This window comes from Sphaeramia orbicularis, chromosome 20, assembly GCF_902148855.1.
Source record: "Sphaeramia orbicularis chromosome 20, fSphaOr1.1, whole genome shotgun sequence".
In the NCBI taxonomy this organism is placed as follows: Eukaryota; Metazoa; Chordata; class Actinopteri; order Kurtiformes; family Apogonidae; genus Sphaeramia; species Sphaeramia orbicularis.
The window spans coordinates 7,283,331-7,305,809 of NC_043976.1; the positions used below are offsets into that span (position 1 = coordinate 7,283,331).

The following is a 22,479-nucleotide window of genomic DNA, read 5'->3' on the forward strand; positions in this document are numbered from 1 at the left end:
AACTGTTTATAAATGCTGTTTGTGAAATAATACAGAGATGGAAATACACTTCTTGTTATTACCATTGATACTTAAAATTTCATTTCATAATCAAACGTAGCTTGTATAGTAACTTAAAATAAAGTTAAATAAATAAATAAATAAAGCCTACTTGTGGCTGAGTTGAGATCCAGATCGGGTTGTCAGCCCCCCTACCAGACTGGACCTGTCCCCCACTTGCTGAGTGTCTTGGCTAAAGCGGACCCTATTGGACTGGGGTGGGCTGAGCTCATTCTGGGCCGACAGCAGGTCGTAGTGCTTCTTCATGGAAGCGGGGACCACATGGAAGAGGATGACCGGAGAGCGCATGGCCTGTCTGAAAATATTCTGGGCTCTGGAAGTGATGCAAAATGAGCAAGAGAAGGGTAAAACGGGGAGGTCATGGAGACAGAAATGAATTAGCTCAAACATGATAAGAGATACATTGCAATAATGGACTATCATAGCTTGGCAGATATAGAAGGATAAGAAAGCTATGTATGTTGAGCAGCGATAGTGAGTGTGGAGGTTAACATGGCTAATCACAAGGCTGCTCACTACACAGCAGGATAGAAAAAATTACATTATCTATAATTACCAGCATCACGACAGGAGAGAAGATAAGCATAGTGACTGGTGAGTGGCCAGTGGAACATTATTGTGTATTCTGCAATACGCCTGTGAAACATTGTATTTGGAGTATTTTTCTCTACAGTGTTGTGATCGTTAGTGTGTGTTTGTGTTTGTGTGTGGTTAGACATGAATGGACAAGAGCTGACTAGACAATCAGAACGCAGATGATGAATCATGCATCAAGGAAGCTTTCCAGACAATGAGGTTCCAAAATAAGCAGACAGACACTTCATTCCTTATACACACACAAACCAACTCTCATGTGGGTTTTGGGGCCAAATAAGCCAAGGCAAGAACTCAACATCATTCCCAGACACAAGAATTGTTTAGTCTGGTTTGCCGGCAGCACTTAGCATATAGATAGGCTGCTAAGAGCGAGCTATCCAGCAGCAGGAGAGGCCAGAGGCACACTGGAAACCTGGATTCCAACAATCCCACCTCCCGTTTCCAAACCCCATCATCATGCCAGTAACACCATTCTATTCAAATGACAACCTCTAAGCTGCTTCCACGTCAATAGATGGCATTTCATTCAAGCAGTGTCACCAAGCCAATGTGCAAATGCCACATTAAGCCTCTTCTTGATGATCTAGCCACTCTGATCTTTATTATTTATTATGGTAATTTACCAAAATCATCACGTGGGCATACAATGGGTGATGACTGGCTGAGTTTGTGTGTACATATGTGTTTGTGTGCACATACAAGTATACAGTGCCATCACTCCAGTAATCAGCCTCCACATGAGCCTGATTGAATAATAAATTACCCCATCAATGCATCATTACATTTGGTTAGATTAAGCGCCTCAAAATATTTACCCATGCAAAACAATCCAAGGAGATTAGACTATCACTTTAAATTGTTGCTTGGTGCACAATCAACAGGGGGAAAAGGGAACGATGAGAGCGAGACAGAGTGAGGGGGGTAGAAGGGGACTAAAGTTTAGCTCCTTCACCTCATTTTCATGCAGAATCAGAAGCATAATATGCATTTGGATGCTGGTGAGGAGTGTGTGTTTGGCAGGGGAGGGTAAGTGCGGAACACTACAAAACATCACTCCCTTGTGGATTTGGTTTGTAAGCCTCTTTCACACAAGAAAAGCCTTGGAAGGAAACCGGGATGTTTACTAATGACAATAGCATCATTTTCTAAAGAAAAAAAAAGACTCTAGACCTTAGTGGCTTTGTACATAGTCTCATGAACATATTAGCATAATGTGGTAAGGTAACCATGACAATCTAGAGTTTTACAAACTGATACAGAGCTTTTCTTATATGTTTTACAATATATGCTTGCATATATTATAGAATATCAAGCATTCATTGTTTGAAAATGAGGAAAAACTGAGGAGTTTCTGAATCTGCTTCTTAATTGCAAAGAGGTCCCAAAGTTTAATTCTGTCAATCATCCTGCAGAGTAGCTCTAAAACCAGCAGTTGCTCTATGTTAAAGATGCAGACAGTTCCGGATGGAGTGATCTGTCCATTCTCTGCATACATTCCGTACGTAATTCTGTCTGTTTTCTGGGAGCTTGCAGATGTGTACCCAGATGGAGAACACGGAGCAGTACCACCGGGAACCATGGAGGCAGTAGGGGTCATGATACCAAAAGTTCAGGAATTGATACTGATACCACTGAAAGTACACAATTCTCGATACCAAATTGGTAGCATGGTTATAAAAAAAAAAAAAAAAAAAAAAAATCAGAAGAACCCATAAACTTAAATACTTTAAGCATATAAATAAATATTGCTGTTGCCTCTAACTCCTTCATCTGTTGCATTGTCAGTCAGTTTACGGCTTTGAATGCACAGACGTGATTGGCTAAGTGGTATCACGTGGGACGGATCTACATACATGTAATTGGTCTGTGCATTTCCTCATCTGCTCTACTGTAAGCTGTGGCAGTTATAATAGAAGTACTCCACCACCAGCTGAAAGTCTGGGTCCCTATGGGACGGCTTCTGGGTCCAGACCCGGACCACGGTCCACCTGTTAGTGGCCGCTGGTATAGTTTCTTATTGTCAACATTTCATATCGGTGGTGGTCCAAACGGGCCAAGCTGTAAAAACTGCGTCGGGCCATCGGACCAGTGCCAATGTCCAGCCCTGTTGATATCGCATATCAGGTGTTTAATGCTGAATAACCAAACTCACCTAGAATTCTTTAAACAGATCTGGGCGCCTGTCTTGAAGATGCTTTGCTAGGTTCGTGTACCCACCCTTCATTTGAATTCCGCGGTGACAGTGTTTACACAGTGGCTTATGCATACCCATGACCAGGTCATGGTCATCAACCTGAAACAACTTTTGGTCCTTTTTTGTCCATTAGATGAGGCAGAGCATTAGCTGCAGCCATGTCCATTCTTTCATGAGTTCCTGTACCTGTCGCATGTGTACTGTGGGTGCGTACAGCCCCCATCCGGAAGAGTAGTAGCCTACGGATGGTATCAGTTCTCACGCAGGCATCGGTTTTGGAGTTTCCGTTTATTAAAAAATGAGTATCGACGATTCTTTTTTCATCATTGTATCGAATAGTATCGTGAGTATCGGTTCTCATGACATCCCTAGGGACCAGTGTTGAGATTTGAAGAGAATAATTTCCACAAATAGCAGTACTTTTCAAAGAGCGACTGTGTGAATTCGTGAAAAAAAAAAATTACCAACATATTTATGACCACTACTCTTCTCAATATCAACATTAGTAAAACCTGCTCTGTCTTCACTATGTTTGTTATTATTATTATTATTATTATTATTATTATTATTATTATTATTATTATTATTATTATTATTATTATTATTACTGACTTTCTTCTTCTAAATAACTTCACTCTTCTTCGTGGTATTTAGCCAGTATGGTAATTAAGAGCGGCGCCCTCTGGTGGATTGATTGAGAAATGCTGATTCCAACGCACTGGATGCATGGAAGTATGAAGGCAGTGACGCTTCACACCATTAGAAACGGACATACCTATTTACATACATAAAGCAAGCACGAATGAGCCTTTAAGATGATTACGTCCATCAGGCTGGGCAGTTAAGGAAGAAAACAGACCAGACCCCTTCTGTTAACTGCCTTCAGAATCCAGCCTCATCCTGCCACACATATACACACATATGCATAGCCCTGTTTCATTTGTGGGGTGATTTCACATACTTAAATTAATTTCCTAATTTCTGCTTTGGTGACAATTTCCTTTTGACATAATACATTGTCTTAACCCTAATCGTCATGAAGACTTACTACATAAACACTGCCTTAATCTAAACCTAAATACAACACCAAAACAACCCTGTGGCCATAAATTTTCATGATTTATGTTAAGAAAGAAGAACTATGTCCCGATAAGGAAGCAGAGACACCACAAATGATTTTGAAAACACATTTACACCTCCATAATGTAAGAATAACAAGGCTACATGCATAGGCGTTGATAAGACTTTACAGCTCAGTGTCACTGTAAATGTGAGAGTAGCCACAATCACTGACTTATATCTATATTCCACTTTAGGAAATTAAGGGGAGCAATGAATCAATAGAAATGAAGCAAGAGAAGCATGTAGGCGGTTTTGGATCAGAGGTTGAAGCGGTGGTGAAGGACTGCAGGTCAGTGAGACCTATTACGGGAAGGCCAATGAGTTGGTGATATTTCTGTTTTATTGTGCAGCTGTGTGGGTGTCACGTCTTCCTGCAGTTTATGCTCCACTTATCAACAGCAACACTATTTACTGGAATAGCACTTAACGCCCAGCCCAGTGGTCTCAATGTGAAATGCACCGCCTTGTGAACAAAGCTTCAAGATAATAATACACAGTGTGTGTCTTAATATTTGGAAGAAACTAAATTATTTTGGTGTTCTGGACAATTGACAAGGAAAAATTAATAAATACTTCTAAAAGTGGAGTAAACATGAGAAAATACAGAAAAATGTGTGGGGGAAAAAAAGTGAATATTACATAGAAACAGGTTTGATGATACCATCAAGAAAGATAAAATGTGGTACTTACTGTTCAAAGCGCAGGTTGCGTATGTCGCCCTGATTAATCTTAACAATACAGTCGTTCTCCTGGAAGAGACGCTCCTGCTCTGCTTTGCCTCCACGCTCTAGACGCTTCACTAACAAGCCCTGAGTCCTGGAAATGACCAAAAACAGCAGCTTAAGATAAAAGATAATTTAACACATTGTGTGTTATTGACACCACATAAACCAATTGATTATATTCCTACAATAACAAGCAGCAAGTTCAAACTCACTTTTATCCTTATATTAATAAAGGTATTGACAGGGTACAGAAGTATATAGTAGGCTTGAACTAAAGTAAAAATCTATTAAAGAATGAAAAATAATCACAATTAAGTAAGTTGAAGTAAATTTTAAAGTTTAATATACTGTTCTTATTATCCATGTTACAGATTTGAGTGGTTTACATAATTGTATGATACCATTTTAATGTAAATGCAAAATCTCAAATCAAACTTTTTTTTCTAAATGTTTGGTTAATATTTATCATATACTTTAAAAAAAAATACTCAAAAACAGACTTCATTCTCAAAAGTAAAGCTGAGCTTCAGAGCACCATGCTGTACAACAGGTCACCAAGAGTTTAGTGTTTGGAAAGGCTTATATAAAACCTGTATTTTCCTGTTGTTAAACCTCTGTCCATCTCTGTGTCATACACAGTCTGTCAGTGGGAGAATGACAGGGCAGTGTCTGACGTAACTCAGACCAACAGTTACAGCAGGAAATCATGTTAGGGCTTCAGAGAAAATGCATCAGTTTCCTTCACCGGAGCTTAAGACGAGCACCTGCAGTAAAATATATAAATACCTGAGCTGTTTCAATGCAGTGCAACCTCAGCAATCCCTTCAAAAAAGCCAACCTTTACCGACAAACCCCACCACACAATCGGAATAAAATACATCAGTGAGCTCCTTAGGGCTTTTGTTAAGCCCTGAGGATAACCACATGCAAAGAGAGCTGATGTACACTCATGTAGCAAAACTACAAACGTCATCTGTCTCTAAGGTGGAACACGCCTGAGGTAGCAGGTAGACTGACTGAGACCTAGCACTTGTTGTCCTTGTACTAACTGTCAGAAAGTTTGGAGGTCTCCTTTTGGGAAATGAGAAATAATGATGAAATATACCCCAACTGAAAGTGTAAGAGATGTAAGAAATATGCTAAATTACACTGCAATCAGCAGCTTGTCCATGGTGATGACTGAAGATGTATGCGTTTCATAATTTTATTTTCATTTACTGGACACATACATAAGTAGAGTAGTACGGTGATGCAGTGGATAGCACTGTCGCCTCACAGCAAAATGGTCCTGGGTTCCATTCCACCACCAGGGTCCTTTCTGTGTGGAGTTTGCATGTTCTCCCCGTGTTTGCATGGGATCTCTCTGGGCACTACAGGTTCCTCCCACCATGCATAAGACAGGCACTAGTAGGTTAATTGGTTAAGCTAAAGTTGCCCATAGGTGTGAATGTGAGATTGATTAGTTGTTCGTTTCTATATGTCAGCGACATGTCCAGGGTGTACCCAACGTTCGCTCATAGGTAGCTGGGATAGGCCCCAGCACCCCCGCGACCCTCCTGAGGATAAAGCAGTTCAAAAGATGACTGGCTGACTGACATATACAAGTGGTCATTTCAATGGTGGCCCTGTTTACTGCAGACACCAAGGACAGACTTGCAGAGCTCTTTTGCATTTCCGCCAAACAGGGCCACTCATAGAACATTGCTCTAATTGGCTGCATAATGTGGACATCCACGCTTACACCACAGACTCATCTCAGCTCCTCACTGGGGGTAAATGGATCAGCATTAAACTGAAATTAAAGATTACAAAAGGCCTTCCTCCGAGTCTGCACTGCTGTTGCCAGGTCAGCTTAAGTGTGTTGAACAGAGAGTAATTGAGGGTAGTGTGGAAATGGACATGATTGTGCTTTATCGCTGTATTCCTTGGCAGCTTGAAAACAAAAAAATGCACATAGAGATTATAGCGTGGACGCAGTCTAATGACTCCTGATCTGTTAGCAGACCCAAGACAGAAGATAAAGCAGTTGTGGTTGATCCCTGATCAGTATTCAAAGCAGCAGCTGGGAGGATTGGGGATAAAGCAGCATCTTTTAGAGATTTGAAGAAGATGATGATTTTGTAAAAGCACTATTATTGTGATGAGTAATGCATCACCACCCCTCAATTCCCTCCCTTCTCACTGATGGGTTTTCTGTAGATACTTATCAGTTACTTGGGGAAAGCAGGAGAGCTAAAGCAAAAACTAAATGGCATCCTCACAGGCTCCAAGTCACTGAATTCATTAAGTCTAAGTATAAGCACAGGCAGTTTGTAGTTAATATATTCTTTGCAGATGAGAGAAAAATAAGTCCTATTTTTTTACTTTCTTTTTTTTTTTTTAACAACACAAGAATCAACATCTTAATACAGAGTTGCTCCATCTTCCAGCTGGGCAGCAGTGCTGAGAAATGGCTTGTAGGAGGCCACCTGCTCTCATCTACTGCCTTTAATCAAATAATAATCCAATCAGGGTGCATTTATGCATGGCAATTATGTCCACAGTTTGTTTACAATAGAAAATGGTCATGGAATGAGATGTTCATTTGTCAAATAATGCATCTGTGAGTGTGCGATGCTTGTACTGCATATGCGACTGTGCACATGGTGTTCAGGGGTAGATCAGCATTTCTTTCACTCTATGTAAAAATGAGACAGAATGGCTCAATGGGAGAACAAGTCTCTCAAGGTTGCTGTATTATGTTCATAAACGGTATGTGTGTGCAGGTATGGATGTGGTGTGAAAAAGTGTGTGCTGAGAATGACATCGTCTCTAAGCTCTCCCCTGCAGCTGTCTCTCCTTCCTGCTTGGATCCAACTTGATGTCAGTGCAGTGAAGCAGAATGTAGGCAGCCTAAGCTGGTGTGCCTGCAGTTTCGTGTTTGCTGTCTGGTTTTGCTGGCTGTCTGACCCCTATGGCCCTGGTCTAGACACTAATGACAGCCCACTGAGTCTAATGCCTCCTGTCCTGCTGTCCTAGCACACAGCACACAGGAAAGAGCTCGGCTAGGCCATTAGCATCATCCAACTGACCAGACGCTAAGTCTTATCATGTCTTGAAGGCTCGGATAGCTATTAGTGCCTTAGTTGATGGAAAAGAAATATACTGGCCAGACTGAATTGCTGTGCTGTGTTGGAAGATGCAGTCTGACCAACAACCACTGACTGAAATCGTAGCCAATGTGGAAGTTTATTAAAGCCTAATATCACTGACAGTGCCTAGATGCTAGCTCCAAAAAATCCTGGTTTAAACTGACCCTATTTTAAAACCAACAACTTCCAGACATACTGATGCATTATAGTCACTATGAAGCTCATGTGGACTGTGATAAGTCTACTGGTGATGCTTTTGTAAACCATTCCTCAGGGAAATAGAGGGTGTACGTCTGTGGGCTTTGATTGACAGATGTGATTGACAGCTCGCATGCCTGCAGAGTCGTAGCATCTTCTTTACCGTTACTTGATTACAACCCAGCCTTAGCATATCTTAGCTTATGTTAGCATTAATAGAGTGTTGCATTACACAGACTGTTGTCTAGCCTGCTAATAAGCCCAACTACACTGAGAATTAGTGAAGTTGGCATTCCTGTTATCACAAATAACAGTGTTTATTCTCATTCAGCATGAAGCTGAAATTCCACAGTAGCATTTGTTGTGGTAGTGCATAGCTTGGCAAGTTTATCCCCTCGATTCTCCCCTGCTCCTCCTCCTTGTCAAAATATGATCATCTCTGGCTCAAAGTCAGTATTTGGAAATGTTAGTTCTAACCAGTGTTTGACATTTTTGTGGATACTTTTACTTCTTTAATACAGTCTTTGTGGTGGGCCTGAAATGAGGGGCAAGGCTAGGATTAAACAAACAAATGATGTTACACTTTTTCTCATTTAAATTGTTCAAATACTTTGATACATTTCTCATTTTTTTGACTCGACGCAATTTAAGAAATATATTCGATTACAGTTTTCCTTAATCAAAGCTTTGTTTCCTCAGTTTTGTTGCCTCTAAACATTGGTTCCTTTGTTCTGTTTCACACAGATGCTTATTGTGATGCACATGACACCAGGATCAACATAAACAACATGAAGTGTCAGAGACGAGGACAAAAAGACAGAAAATTTCTATATGCTCAATTTTCCTCATTGGCATCATCACTTCCTTCTTTAAACTTTTAAGCTTTAACACAAATATTAAAAATATTTGTATTTATTTTTTCAGTTACTTCCATCTTAAGTTGTTTATAAGTTAGGAAGTTGGATCCAAATGTGTTGAAGACTGCAGCGCACATATTGTTTGTAGATGTCATTTGACTTGTTTGCTGTTGTTTATATCTATATATATTTTATACATACTTTCATACTGTTGTTATTTATATAAAGATTTGTTTAATATATCTTTTTACTTTATACTTTTTGTAGTTGTTGCTTCAGGTGGTTCTGAAGTAAAGGAAAATGAAAAAGTTGTTTTTCTTTTTCAGACATGTCTTTATATTTTTTCCACTTTTTTACCTATTCAAATAATTATTTAATGGAATTGAAAAGAAGAAAATAATCATTTGCTGCAGCTCTAAATTTCCTTAGTGAACCTGATCATTAGACATGAATTATTTTCCTGTGACTCATTGTAACAAAGTGTCACAGCTTAAGAGGGAGTCAGTCGTAAAAGGTTAAAGCTAAATATAGTTTCCTGAAACTTGCTTATAAACAGTTATAGGATTAGAGAGCCAAAGAAATGACACGCAGCAATCTTCAATGACAGTCATCCTCTCTACCTCAAATGTCATCCCATTTCATCTCTTCACTCTGTCTTTTCACCTCATTCCCCTGCCTCCTCTTTCCCAACGCTGAGTAGTCACATTCACCTTGGTGGTGTGCCAGTCCCTTAGCGTACAGCATGATTCTGTGTTATACACAAGCTTTTAGTTTGATTACATTTGGCCACTTCCTCTGTCCTCTGTCTTTTTTTTCTTGAATAACCATAAACTAGGATGCATACCTCCTCTTGTCCCCTGTCAGTGACACTCCTCTTTGGTTTAAAATAAGCAAAGGAAGCAGTTTCATTCACCTTCAAGGTACAGGAGACACCATTGTGAATGTGAGGACATACTGTAGCTTAGTCTGAAACATAACAAGGCTTAGAAAAACTCTGTAGTTGAGAGAAAATCTACTTTCATCTCCTCTCCTTCCCACTGGGGGCGTCTGAGCGGTGGGATATGAGTGGTGCTGGGTATGGGCGTGGTGCTTCAGCAGTAAGAATCACTAAAAATGAAAAGAGTACGATGAGAGGGAAACACAGCTGGGAGAATCAGAGTGAGTAAAGCTAGACAGCCTTGAGCAACATAAAAAAAGTGGTGAATAAGTGAGAACTAAGAACACGGAGTCAGAAAAAGTGAGGAAAAATATGAGGGAAATGATGAGTAAAACTAAAAAGAAAAAAAAAGTCCAGAGGGTGTCAAACTGAGAGGATGCTGCAGACATTTTGAGATGGTGAAACTAGCAAGCCACAGTTGCACAATAAGCTGCACTGACTCCCATTTCTTTCATTTCTTTTTCTTTTACCTGAGATCCTGACTGAAAGGCACCACGTGGATTCCCAGGGGCCCTCCTTCATTGGACACTTCGACTGGCTTTAGCATGCTTCTGCAAGACGATGATGGATGAGGCCAAAAGGGGAGGGGAAAGAGGAGATGGGGGAGGCGGGGGGGGGGGGGGGGGACATGCATGAATAAAAAAAAACAGCAATAACAAGAAAATGTAAAAAAGCAGGAAACGGTCAAACATGACGGACTGCCGATGGCATGGACTGGATAGGGGGATCTGCTCGGCCATGGCAGGGGACTCTGTATTGTGTTGTCTAGACAAAGTCATCCATTACAGTCAGACAGGCTTGCAGACCCCTGGGTCGATCAGGGACCCAAATGGAGACTCCAATTAAGTGATTAAGATCAGGTTGTTGTGCTAAAAGAGGACAGATTAATTGAAAAATGCGTGTGTGTGTGTGTGGGGGGGGGGGGGGTAGGAGGAGGTTAATTTGTATGGATAAAGACATAAAGACAAATGAACACAAGTAAACTTTGATGCAGATGGCAGGTGATGATGATGTTGATAGTCTGTGTTTCATTGTTATATGGTAATGTGCACATGTTTAGGGGTTTCATGATTATTTTAATCAATCCTTTTTTGGGGTTATTGTTATACATTACATGACACTACATGGATTCATCTTATGTTATGTGGTCAGGTTTTTGTCTGCTACGTCATTGCAGTGAACATCAATTACATTTTTGTTATGCTAATTCACAGGAAATACTGCCATACAGGTTTTTTTTTTCCTTCTCACGGTCAAGTCTACAGTAACAGAAGAACAAATTGTTTCCATAAAGATTAGAGGTTTCTGTAACAGGTAAAGGTAGGAGCACCACAAGCTAAATTCCATGCTCAGCAATGATGTCTCAAAGCAAAATGAACTGACATTACAGCCTTATGGTTCATGTCTGTCCTGATTATTAACAAAAAATGTCCTTGAGGACAAACAGATGCATGTGCAGATGTACACATGGACAACCCCCCTCAAAAAAATAATGTCGCCAGCTATGGCTGTGTCTGACATGAAGGCATAGAACAAAAAAATCTGCAAAGGCGATTCAAAGAAATGAATTTATATTTTGCATGACCTAGTCCTTTAAAATATACTCAGGGCTGTAAGGCTTTGAGGGACATATGGGAGACCACTTACTCCAAACTCAACACAGGTGGATGTTCCAGTGAGGAGTCAGCTCTTCCTACTGGCTCTATCCGCTCAATCCTCCTTTCTTGTTTCCTTTGCTGTTCTTCCTCCTCCTAAAACAAAGACAATTAAAATAAATTATTAAATGGCTTTTGCAGCAAACTTTAAAAAAAAAAAAAAAATTATATATATATATATATATATATATATATATATATATATATATATATATATATATATATATATATATATATATGTGTGTGTGTCATTTCTATTAGGCTGTGCTTGCACCTTCTCTACTGCCTACATCTCCTCTGGCTTTTAATCCAATTACCTGCAAGAACAACTAAGAGCCTATTCTAAATCAAAAGAGACTTTCAGTATGAACAGATGGGAGCCCTGATGCCACTACAGAAAACATCCCTCCCCATGCAAAAACATCATCAAAACGAGTGACAAAGTGACCCCAGGCCAGGCCTGATCGATTGAACAGGAGCAATCGATCAGGCCTGGCCTGGGGTGTGGCACCACTGTGGGGTCTTTGACAGCAATACAGACAGGTCTAGAGTGAAAGACAGTGGCATTTGTTCATCTCACGCTGTTCATTTCATTTAGTCATCTTCCTGTAGGCCATTAGGCAGCAGAGCTGGGAGGCGTTGGCTTTTACAGACAAACCAGACATCTGAAGACTTAACAAGGCTCTCAAATGAGACAAAGCAGCTTCATGCTCTTCTTAATGGAGGATAAAATCTTTATCTGAGCGCTCTTTATGGTGACGGTAAAGAGCAGAACACTTACATGCAGTGATGACATGCTGCATGTAGAATAGGAACCATGTCTCATATTTAATGAGATGGGGTTCAATTTCAACTACTCTTAATTTGTAAAAGGTTCATTACAGAAAGATGTGGGGAGGTAGTTCAGAAACTAACAATCTGTCAAGACAGGGGGAAAGAATGGACCCAAATGCACATACTGAAGGGAGTAAAACAGATTTATTAACAAAAATCTAATCATAAACATGGATAAATAAAAAAAACCTGATGGTGAGAGCAGTCAGAGTCCGCGGTGAATCTATGGGCTGTGGAATGAGTGACGAGGCAGAATGTTCCAGCACCACACCTGAGCAGAGGAGCCACTTAAATAGGCTCCTGATGGAAATCTGACTCAGGTGTGGTGCTACCAGGTGAAAACAAATGGTTAGAGGGAGGGGTCTGTGGCAACACAAGATGCACCATGACACAAACACATTCAGACCAACAAAGATTTGCAACAAAACAATGGTGAAAAATTCTTGCTTCTGTTGTTATTTTACATTTTTATTGTTTCCTTAATACTAGCATTGCAACTGTAACACAAGATTACATCAGCTTCTCACACCCACACACACTTCCTCCTACATGTTTTTAGATGTCACAGATTGCATATAAAAAAAAGCCCAAACAACTGGCACTTAGAACTAGGGATAATCAGTAAAAAAAAATTAATAAAAGCATTGATCTGATACTTTGGTGTCAATATTGGTTCAAGAACAAAACTGACAGAAATGACATTACATTATTACACTGATTTGACGCAGAGGCACAATGTTAAAGATCCTTCATGTTATGATGAGAGGTTTAAAAATAGTTTAGCTTCATTATATGTTTAAGGATGCATTAGACTGTGACATCTAGGTACAATCATTAATGGGACACAAAATGCGTATGTAATGTTAAGTTAGACAGTGAATAACAACCATTACTATACTCTTCTTGTACTATTGGTACAAGAAGAGTTACTTCAAATGTGGTATTAAACAACAAGGCCTTTTTCATACAAGCACATTACAAGTGGATTCAAGTTGTTTCCGAACTGTTCTTAAGGATCAAAGTTTCTTTAGCTTGAAAGGAGACGTGATGTTAAATTTGCTTCCAATGCTGTTATTAAGTGCTGAACCTTGGGTGTACGTTTCTCTGACTGTGTGTGAGAATGTCACTCTCTAGGTAGGGCACTGTCTCCATGGGAGGGGTCTGCTGAAATGCTTTGTCAGCCACTGCTATCTAACTGCCCTCACCCCTCACCTTTCTCTTTCTTTCACTTCTACTAAAACGTCAAGCATATCCAAATAGGCCTTGTGCCTCTCTATTTTTTTTATGGAAATGGATTCAACCCTTTTCAGAGGCCAGGATATCTTTGATGACACGCAGGGGTGTCACAGCGAGATTCTGTCTTCTATTTATTTATTACAGGTGGGGGGAGACATGGGATGGGGGCATGAAAATTTCATCAGCAGTCTACCCAAAAAGACCTCGATTCACCTTACCTGTCTGTTTTTCTTCTGTAACCGTCCTGAATGAAAATGAGTCAGTCAACCAGTCACCCCCGCCTTTAATTACGTGTCAGCCGAGGTCCCACTTGCCTCGTGGGGTCCATTATTCACAAATCCTTTTATGAAACCCCCCAAGGTTGGCTTTTTTATATTTATATATGCTCTGTACCAAGGACCTGGACACCTGTGGGAATCTGTAAATGAAGATGGGAGGGTGCAGTGCAGAGCAGATGGGTGAAATTGGACAAAAAGAATAAATATAGGACCCTATTAGTATATGCTATAAGGTGAAAAACTGCGAAAAGGAGGCAATGGTGCCATAAATGTTGTCTCATTAAACACTGGAGTGACTGGAGAAGGAAGGTGATTTATTGGAATTAAACTGACAGACAGTATAAGGAACTTTACTGATTGTTGCTCAGAAACAATCTTCTGTCTGACAGTTGGATCCTGTAGGTGTGTTACTTGGTAGCGCTGTTCCATCAGCATCTATTTTATTGTATATATTAATGATAATGAAAAAGAATGTGGTTAATGTGAAGTAGTGAAAACAATGAAGACTCTATAAACAATAAAGATGCTACATCTGTACTCAGTGTCCACATTATACCGTCACTTTTTCACTTTTTCAGTTATAAACAGATATGACACTTTTATAGCTCTTGATTTGACTTCTACTTATGATTGTTCCTATTAAGAGAAACATGACTAATGAGAAGAAGATAAGAATAGGTAAGCTAGGTAAGAATAAGAAAACAAATGAAAAGTAGCTGCTATCTTCCAATCTTTCTGCAACACACAGATGAGCAGAAAGCAGACAGATGTTAATTTACGTACTAATAGTAGTAGACTTTGTTGAGAGAAAATAAGCTGTATTATAAATATTTACTTTCTATCTTACAAAGGCGAGAAGGAAAATTGAGTCCTTTATACATGTATCTGCTATGTCTGATCAGGAAAATGAAGAAATCCTTTGTGTTTGTGGGTTTTGAAATGAAAATCAAATCCCTATTCTATTGTCAGGATGTCTCTTTTTCTGAAAATGTCATGAGAAATCACAGGTACATTTTTAAATGTCTTGATTGAGCTTCTATTTACAATGATGCCTGTCTCATACATCATAATGGGGCAATTTTACCCATGACAATAACAAAATGCACGAAAACAGCATATTATCAACAGTGTGTGCATCAAAAAATGTTGAGGATGTAGATATGGCGAGAAAATTTTTAAAGTACGTACGTAGGAACGTACCAGAACAGAAGCAAAACAAAGGGATATTTTGATTAATTTGTATTGTAAAGAAATAGTGTGAAAACCTGTATTAAGCTGTGAAAAGGATACTGAAGCGGGAGGAATAACAAAGAAACAACATGAATATAAGTGACAAACTGCTTAAAAGATTACAATGGAGGAGAGAAAGGGAAAGTCAGAAGGAATTTTAAATAAAAACAAGAGAACAAAACAGATAAAGGATTAAGGAGAATTGCAGAGTATTGTCTTTAAATCAGCCTCATAGATTACTGTGCATACACGGTGACAGTTTCACTTGTTTCAAGAACTTCCCTTTAGTGTTCCCTTCATACGAGTGCAGTTATCTACCTGGTTTCAACTTAGTCAGATGCTGACTTTTCTGTCAAGGACATATGTGGAACAGTTAAACTACTTTCGATATGGAAGTTGAATCTCACAGCTTTGACAGAATGTGTAATGTTTGTATGAAACGGTGTTAATGTGCTACCCTTGCTACTGTTTCTCCATATCCATAGCAGTACAGTATTTCTCACCCCCGATGAGTGCTGTTATGATCACAACACTTTACAAATGCCCGTCAATTTCCACATAAATAGGAATAAATGACTGACACTTGAGTCTGAATTTATGAGGCAGTGTTTAAGTGGCTGCTGGGGTTCATTAGAGTAAAAAAGAAAACAAAACACACTGATCGAATCAGTGAAGGTCCAGTCTTCTCATTATCTGAGAGTCTGAAGCAGTCTGTGTTTTAATACATAGTGATTTGTATGACGAAGACAAAGGGTGGATGCTAACTGAGTGTTAAATCAGTACGATCATGGGTTATGGCTGCCTGTCTGCCATTGCTTTTTTTTTGTTTGTTTGTTTGTTTGTTTGTTTTCCTGTAGAGTCACTTACAGATACTGGTAAGTGAAGGTTATGTCTTTTTAGATTTGTATCTCAAATGAAGTTCCTTATTTGGGCTCACTCCATATATGACTCATCTATATATACCCATAAACACCCATAAAACAGTCACCAGCAACCAAAACATTCTACTGGTCTTAAATGTTAAATACCTGTTGATCCATGAATCCTAACAATGCATGCAAATAATTGGTGTAAAATGTATTTTGTCATCTTTCATGGTCATCAGATATGACCCATTTGGGCATTCAGAGACTCTGTAGTGAACATGGAAAAACTGTCATCGTCTACAACATTGATTCACCACTAAAACCCATGAAGTTGGACCAATGACAGTGGATAGAGACAATTATCTTATGTTCAGTTGATATACTTTCTGAAAAAGTCACTTTTTCTTAAGTTTTCTCTGCTTTTGATATCATATCCCTCAACTTTATTCTGAGCTTTCATGAACAACTATATAATAAATAAATTAAATATAAGAAAATACCTGTTTTTGACAGAAAACATGCAAAATACAGAGGATAATGTTATAATAAATGGTGATAAATCATTTAAGAAAGGTTAAACAGAGAGAAAAAATTAATTTGGAAACTGCCACAAGCACAGCACTGGGTCTTTATGTGTTAAAAAAAAAAAAAAAAAACACATTCAGCATATAAACTGTCTACAAAAGTGAGAAAGCCTTTCCCTCTGTTGGAAGAAAAATCCACCCACACCTTTGTTCCCTCTATTTTCTACACAAACATAGGTGACCTAATCACACTTGACTATTACTGATGGAGTTTCTATGTTAATAATGCCAGGAAGTAAATAAACAAATGTGTAAAAGAAAATGCAACAGAGTGAGCAAGAACAGCGTGAAGAGTCTGTGCACTGTGTGAAACATATTCACATTGTACAGGTCTTGTTAACACACAGCAACACTGATAAACATAAGGAACATGGCAACATTCTTGTCAGTGAAGCTTATTGGTATTATACCTATAGACTCAAAGTAAATAAGGGAAGGGAGCAGGGAAATGACTGTTTACTGTATTTTTGAAAGGGTTGCTTAAGTATCCTCTCTCACACTGTTGACAGGCAGCAGAGTCCTGCCTGAGAAATGACAACGATGGAAACACCAAAACCTACTTTTCATGGAGGTCACTAAAGGTCAAACCTGAATCAACATACTCATGCTTGCTCTTTTACCTAATTTGCTCATTCGACTGTAATGGGAGAGAATTTCTATACAATTTATGCATTTAAATTATATTTAATTTAAAAGTATAGGTGTATTAAGTCACCAGTGAATGCCGTCTATGTCTACCATGCATGGTGTCTGCTGAGTCAGTCCTCTGTTTGAATTCAATAAAACATTTTCTCACATAGACAGCTCTATTGTTGTGGAAGAAGTTACACTAACAAGAACATCAGAAGGTCAGGCTTCACTTTTTTTTATCTGACAGGCACTTCTGTCTCTAAAAACTGTCTCTCAAAATCTCAAAAAACAATCTTTTAACCTGTTTTTCATCATGGCTGCTGACCTCTTGGCCAGGTCACCTTGTAAGAGACACCTCAATCTCAGTGGGACTTTATCCAGTTAAATAAAGGTTAAATTTAGAAGAAAACAAACAAACAAACAAACAAACATGATGGCAACAGTGAACATGCCAAACTCAAAATGTTAGTCATATGGTTAGGTTCACTTTCTATATACAGTCTATATAATTTTTGTTTTTGGGTTCTCTTAAGAGCTAAGTTTCTTCTTTTGGGCTTGTTGCCACAGACATAGTTGCTTGTTACTTTTGCATGATCTGACAGTGCTGCTGGGGATAGAAGTAAAAGCCACTCCTTTATATTGCCAAACCACTTATTTTTTTTGTGCCAATGGCAAATTTGAGCATTGAGTGACAGCAGAGGAGAGCTACAGGCTAAATATACATCCACCTCTTTCTGCCCTTTCCCTCCCCCACTCCTCTCTTCTATGTTCCTCCATAATTCTGAATCTCCCTTTGCTACAGCACTAAAAACCCTCCATCTCTTCCTCCCCTGAGAGCTTTTAGCACCCTGTTGATCCTCTGGTAACCAGTGGAGTGGAGAAGCAACAAGGCTTTTCAAGTCTCTGTGGCATTCATTCATATCTCGCTCTCTCCCATTCACTGTCAGAGCTTCCACCTCTCCCTCTTTCTCTCTTCTTTTTTTTTCTGCAGCAGGAAGAGCTCAGAGACCCTGATCTGTAGCCAAAAAACCCACCAGCCCCCTTTGACAACAAAGAGAGGGGAAAAAAATCCAGGGTTAGGGGTTTGGAAGTCACACAGCAGCAGCATTAGATTACTGAGAATCATATAAGAAAGAGTGAAAGCAGTGAGGGAGAGCTGCAAAGTGCAGAGTCTTGTTGCCTTGAAATGGGCAGATGGGTTGGAATAGTGAGAGGATCAGGGAGAAAGATGCGAATAGGAGGGAGGTAGCAGCTGTCTGGACAGGAGGGGGAACTCTGCACAGACATAAACACCCATTGCTTTTGCTTGAGGGTTGGGACAAAGCGTGTGTTGAGGAGCTGTCAGCCTCCATCAACCGCTGACCTACTGTAAGTGTGTTTGTGTGTGTGTGAGACAGAGAGAGAGAGAGAGAGAGAGAGAGAGAGAGAGAGAGAGAGAGAGAGTGCATGTGCATGTCATGCCATTAGCCACGGGCACGTACAACATGCAGCTGTTAGGGGAAGGGGACAGGGACTCCCTCCTGAGTCCTTCTTTGGCACCAAGAGCGTAACAAGGACAAGTTCAAAGGTCACAGTGAGTGGTGTGTTTTTAGCCACCACCCCTCCTCTGGGGCTGAGGTCCACATCTGTGTGACGGCTTCATGTGTGGAACAGGCCTCCCTGTCAGACAGTGTCACACACTCGCCTTACAATGGGCTGTCTGTGTCGCGCAGAACAATGGAAGTCGAAGAACAACAGAGAAATGTCTGGAAATCAATAACGCGTAGTGTTCTTGTAAAAAAATAAAGGAAACAAGCAATTGAACAAGAGCATTTAACAAAATGGTTGCTGGAATATTTATAAAGACTGCCCTGCCCTCTTGATTTGGCTAAAAATATGAAATATTAGTTTTGCAAGGTGACACACCCCTTATAGAAACATTAAACTAGCCAAAGGTAACAAACGACAGTAACATGTGACAAGAATGCATTTTTGGTGAACAGAGGTGTAGTGCAGACATTTAAAAAAAAAGCAGCAGAGGTGGAGTCTTTTCCTCTACTTTACAAGAGGTTAAGGAGCCATAATTGTACCCTCATTACCTCGAGTTAATGCAGTTCGGCAAAAACACTGTATGAGACAGAAGACCAAGCAGGACTTCAAACAACTGCTGCCTTTCACAATGGCGCTGACATACCAATACAAGCTGCTGGTAATAACTTAATAGTGCTATTAAAGTTCCTTGACCTCCCTAAGCAATTACCAATGCATTTTCCATTTTAACCACAGCCAGAATATCACTGCTTTCAATCAGCAGTTAAAAGAAGCTTTATGACTTTTTCACCTTCATTCAAACAACAGATGATCTTAAGTCTGTAGCCTTCGACTGGATGACAAATCAACATAAGCAGATGGTAAGCCTGCAGTACAACCCAGTCATAGCTGTGTGAAAATTCAACATACGGTTGTCCTTAAAATTATTCATACCCCTGCCATTTTTTATGATTTTTTGTTTTTGTGATGAAATGGAACAACTTTTGTCAAGTTTGTTTGTGACTTATATGTGATACACAAGTGAGGGAATAACCACAAATGATACACAAAAAATACTTTATTTCAGGACTATTTTATTAGTGGATTTCCAAAAAATGCCATGTTCAAAATTATTCATACCTTAAGTCATACCCTAAGTCCATTGTCTTTTCTTAATAGTCAATAGTGTATCCTTTGTTCTTGATGATGGTTCCTGTAAGTGTCCACAGGCTCTCTTATGTCTCCTGTGGGATTTTGGTCCACTCTTCCTAGGCTAAAGCCTACTTGCTTACCCATCACTCTGGACTTTAGCTCCCGCCACAGATTTTCTTTAAGATTTAGATCCTAGCTTTTGGTCATCAGTCCTGCGGTCTGATGAAATAAAGATGGAGTTGTTTGGCCACATGGATGTTAACTACATCTGGAGGAAGCAAGAAGAAGCACACAATCCAAAGAACACAGTCCATCAAGCATGGTGGTGACAATATAATGCTATGTGGTTGCTTTTCTGCTAGTGGCACCGAGAACCTCATCAAGACACAGAGCATCATGACAAAGGAGGATTATATCAACATCCTATATGACAAGTTGAAAGCATCTGCTGAGAAACTTCAGACTGGTCCTGATTGGACGTCCCAGCAAGACAATGACCCCAAGCATACCACCAAGATAGTGCTGTAGTGGTTCAAGGACATGGCCTAGTCAAAGTCCTGACCTAAATCATGTAAAGAATCTGTGGAGGGAGCTGAAGACCAGAGTGATGGGTAGGCGACCATCCAGCCGAACCCAGCTAGAGGCTTTGGCCCAGGAAGAGTGGACCAAAATCCCACAGGAGACATAAGAGAACCTGTGGACACTTACAGGAACCATCATCAAGAACAAAGGCTACACTACTAACCATTAAGAAAGGACAATGGACTTAGTAAACCTAGGGTATGAATAATTTTAAACATGGCGTTTTTTGGAAATCCATTCATAAAATACTCCTGAAATAAAGTATTTCTTCAAGTGTCATTTGTGGTCATTTCCTTACTTGTGTGTCTATATTATCAAAGCCCAGTGGCCTCTGTGTGCGGGCATGCCTGTATGTGTATCTGCTTTATAACTGATAAACTGGACAGAGCTAGCCTTTGCCTTTTGGAGTACTGATGTACAACAGCTTATTGATATGACCAATACTTTTAGTTATTTTTAAAATTACAATGGGCTTACAGGTGGCCTGCAGATGAGTCCATTGACAGCTGCAAACTTGGGGTGGGGGGCTGGATCCAGATCAAGAGAACCACCGGGAAATGATGGAAGAACCAGGTTCGGCTGTGATCACACACTAACAAGGTTGGTCTGGTTCTTACTGTGGCTTGGTTCCACTCTGCCGGCCCCACAGTCAGATACGGCCCATTAACATCCCCCTTCAGACCACCAGCATGGTGACAGACCGTTCTGTGCAGACTCCGATCAAACAGACACCAGCGGATCCGGACACAAAACGGCAGTGAGTCGCAATAAACCATCATGTTCAGTCCTGTGTAAAAGTCTATGGTTCACGTCAATGTCAATACAAAACAAAATGAGGGCCATTCTATTTCTACCTAATCTGTGTGTTACACCTGTAAACTTAGTCAAGTCATCAAGTAATGTGAATGTGATGACGTCATTCAATAATGATGTAAAAGCCCTCTCAAAAAATGGCAGGGGTATGAATAACTTTGACGACAACTGTACATGTAAATTGTTCATGTTACAGAAAATCATCTAGCCCTCATATCCATTACCTCAGAGAAAACTACCATTCAGGCCAAATTAGAAGCCAAAATGGCCTTTGTGATTAGATTGAACATGACTACTGTACCCAGTGACCCAGCCACACCCTGCTACGATCCTTAACCCTTCCTTCACTGCCAGCTATCAGACTCCGATGCCATTACAGCAACCAATATGTCACAATGACAAAGGTTATTGGACACTTATTTACATTTATGGTGGGGATGGAGAAGGATTTTGAAAGGCTGTGCGAAGAAATAAACTGGTTAGTGGATGATGAGCAAGTCATGATGACCCCCTAAATTCTACTCACAAGTTCCCTAAATGGCACTTAATGGTTGTCAGTAGAGGGAAAACAGTTTCTGGGTACTTTTTCATCTTCTTCATTTAGTTATGATATTAAGGACCATGATGATGTAAGCTTATGGTTATTTCAATACGCAGCGATTAGAGATATATGATACTGATGTATGGGGAGATCAGAGGAGTAGAATACAAAGCAGCATACATGTGTGCACCGCATCAGTCCTTCTTTGAATGAATGTTTCATCTGTTTGCAAAACTAGCCAAGCTCCTTGTTGCACTTGAAACAGCAGAACTGGAAGGAAATCAAAGCAGTGTGACTGTAGTGTCTGCCATCCAGTGCTTTGTAGGGGTGTGACACAGAGAAAGACAAGGGGAGGTGCTATGTTGTGTGTTTATGTGCCAAGGGAGAAGCTGAGGTGGTGCCTCTCCTCTGATGAGGACATGTGTTGTCCTTCATATTTCACATGATGCACCCGCGGGTTCCAGGTTTGTTCAAAGGAGGGCATTCAAATGCCAGGTTACATGTGCTGTTTCTTTTGATAAAGAGGAAAGGAAGTCAAATATGGGTTGTTCTTAGTTAAGAAGGTAGGTACTAGAGGTCAGGGTCAAGAGCCTGATTTACTGAACTGGAACTGATCCATTTAAGACAGTAAATTAAGCTGTTACTTTAAGCAATTACACAAAGTCTACAATATATACCATATGTGGTAACATACAAAAACAACACAATAGAAAAGGTTATAAAAGAATACTTAATTTTCACAGGATAT

At 39.9% G+C, this 22,479-nt stretch overlaps 1 protein-coding gene across 2 annotated transcripts in view; it reads right to left on the reverse strand.

Moving 5' to 3' along the window:
• The window catches only part of pard3aa (par-3 family cell polarity regulator alpha, a), a 426,578-nt gene that overhangs the window by 227,373 nt on the left and 176,726 nt on the right, over window positions 1-22,479 (reverse strand). For both annotated transcript variants that reach the window (XM_030123467.1, XM_030123466.1), the window contains exons 6-9: window positions 11,469-11,572; window positions 10,292-10,372; window positions 4,664-4,789; window positions 152-373 (exon numbers count right to left, since the gene is read on the reverse strand). In XM_030123467.1, coding sequence (XP_029979327.1) covers window positions 152-373; window positions 4,664-4,789; window positions 10,292-10,372; window positions 11,469-11,572 — 533 coding nt within the window. The remainder of the gene's footprint in view (window positions 1-151; window positions 374-4,663; window positions 4,790-10,291; window positions 10,373-11,468; window positions 11,573-22,479) is intronic.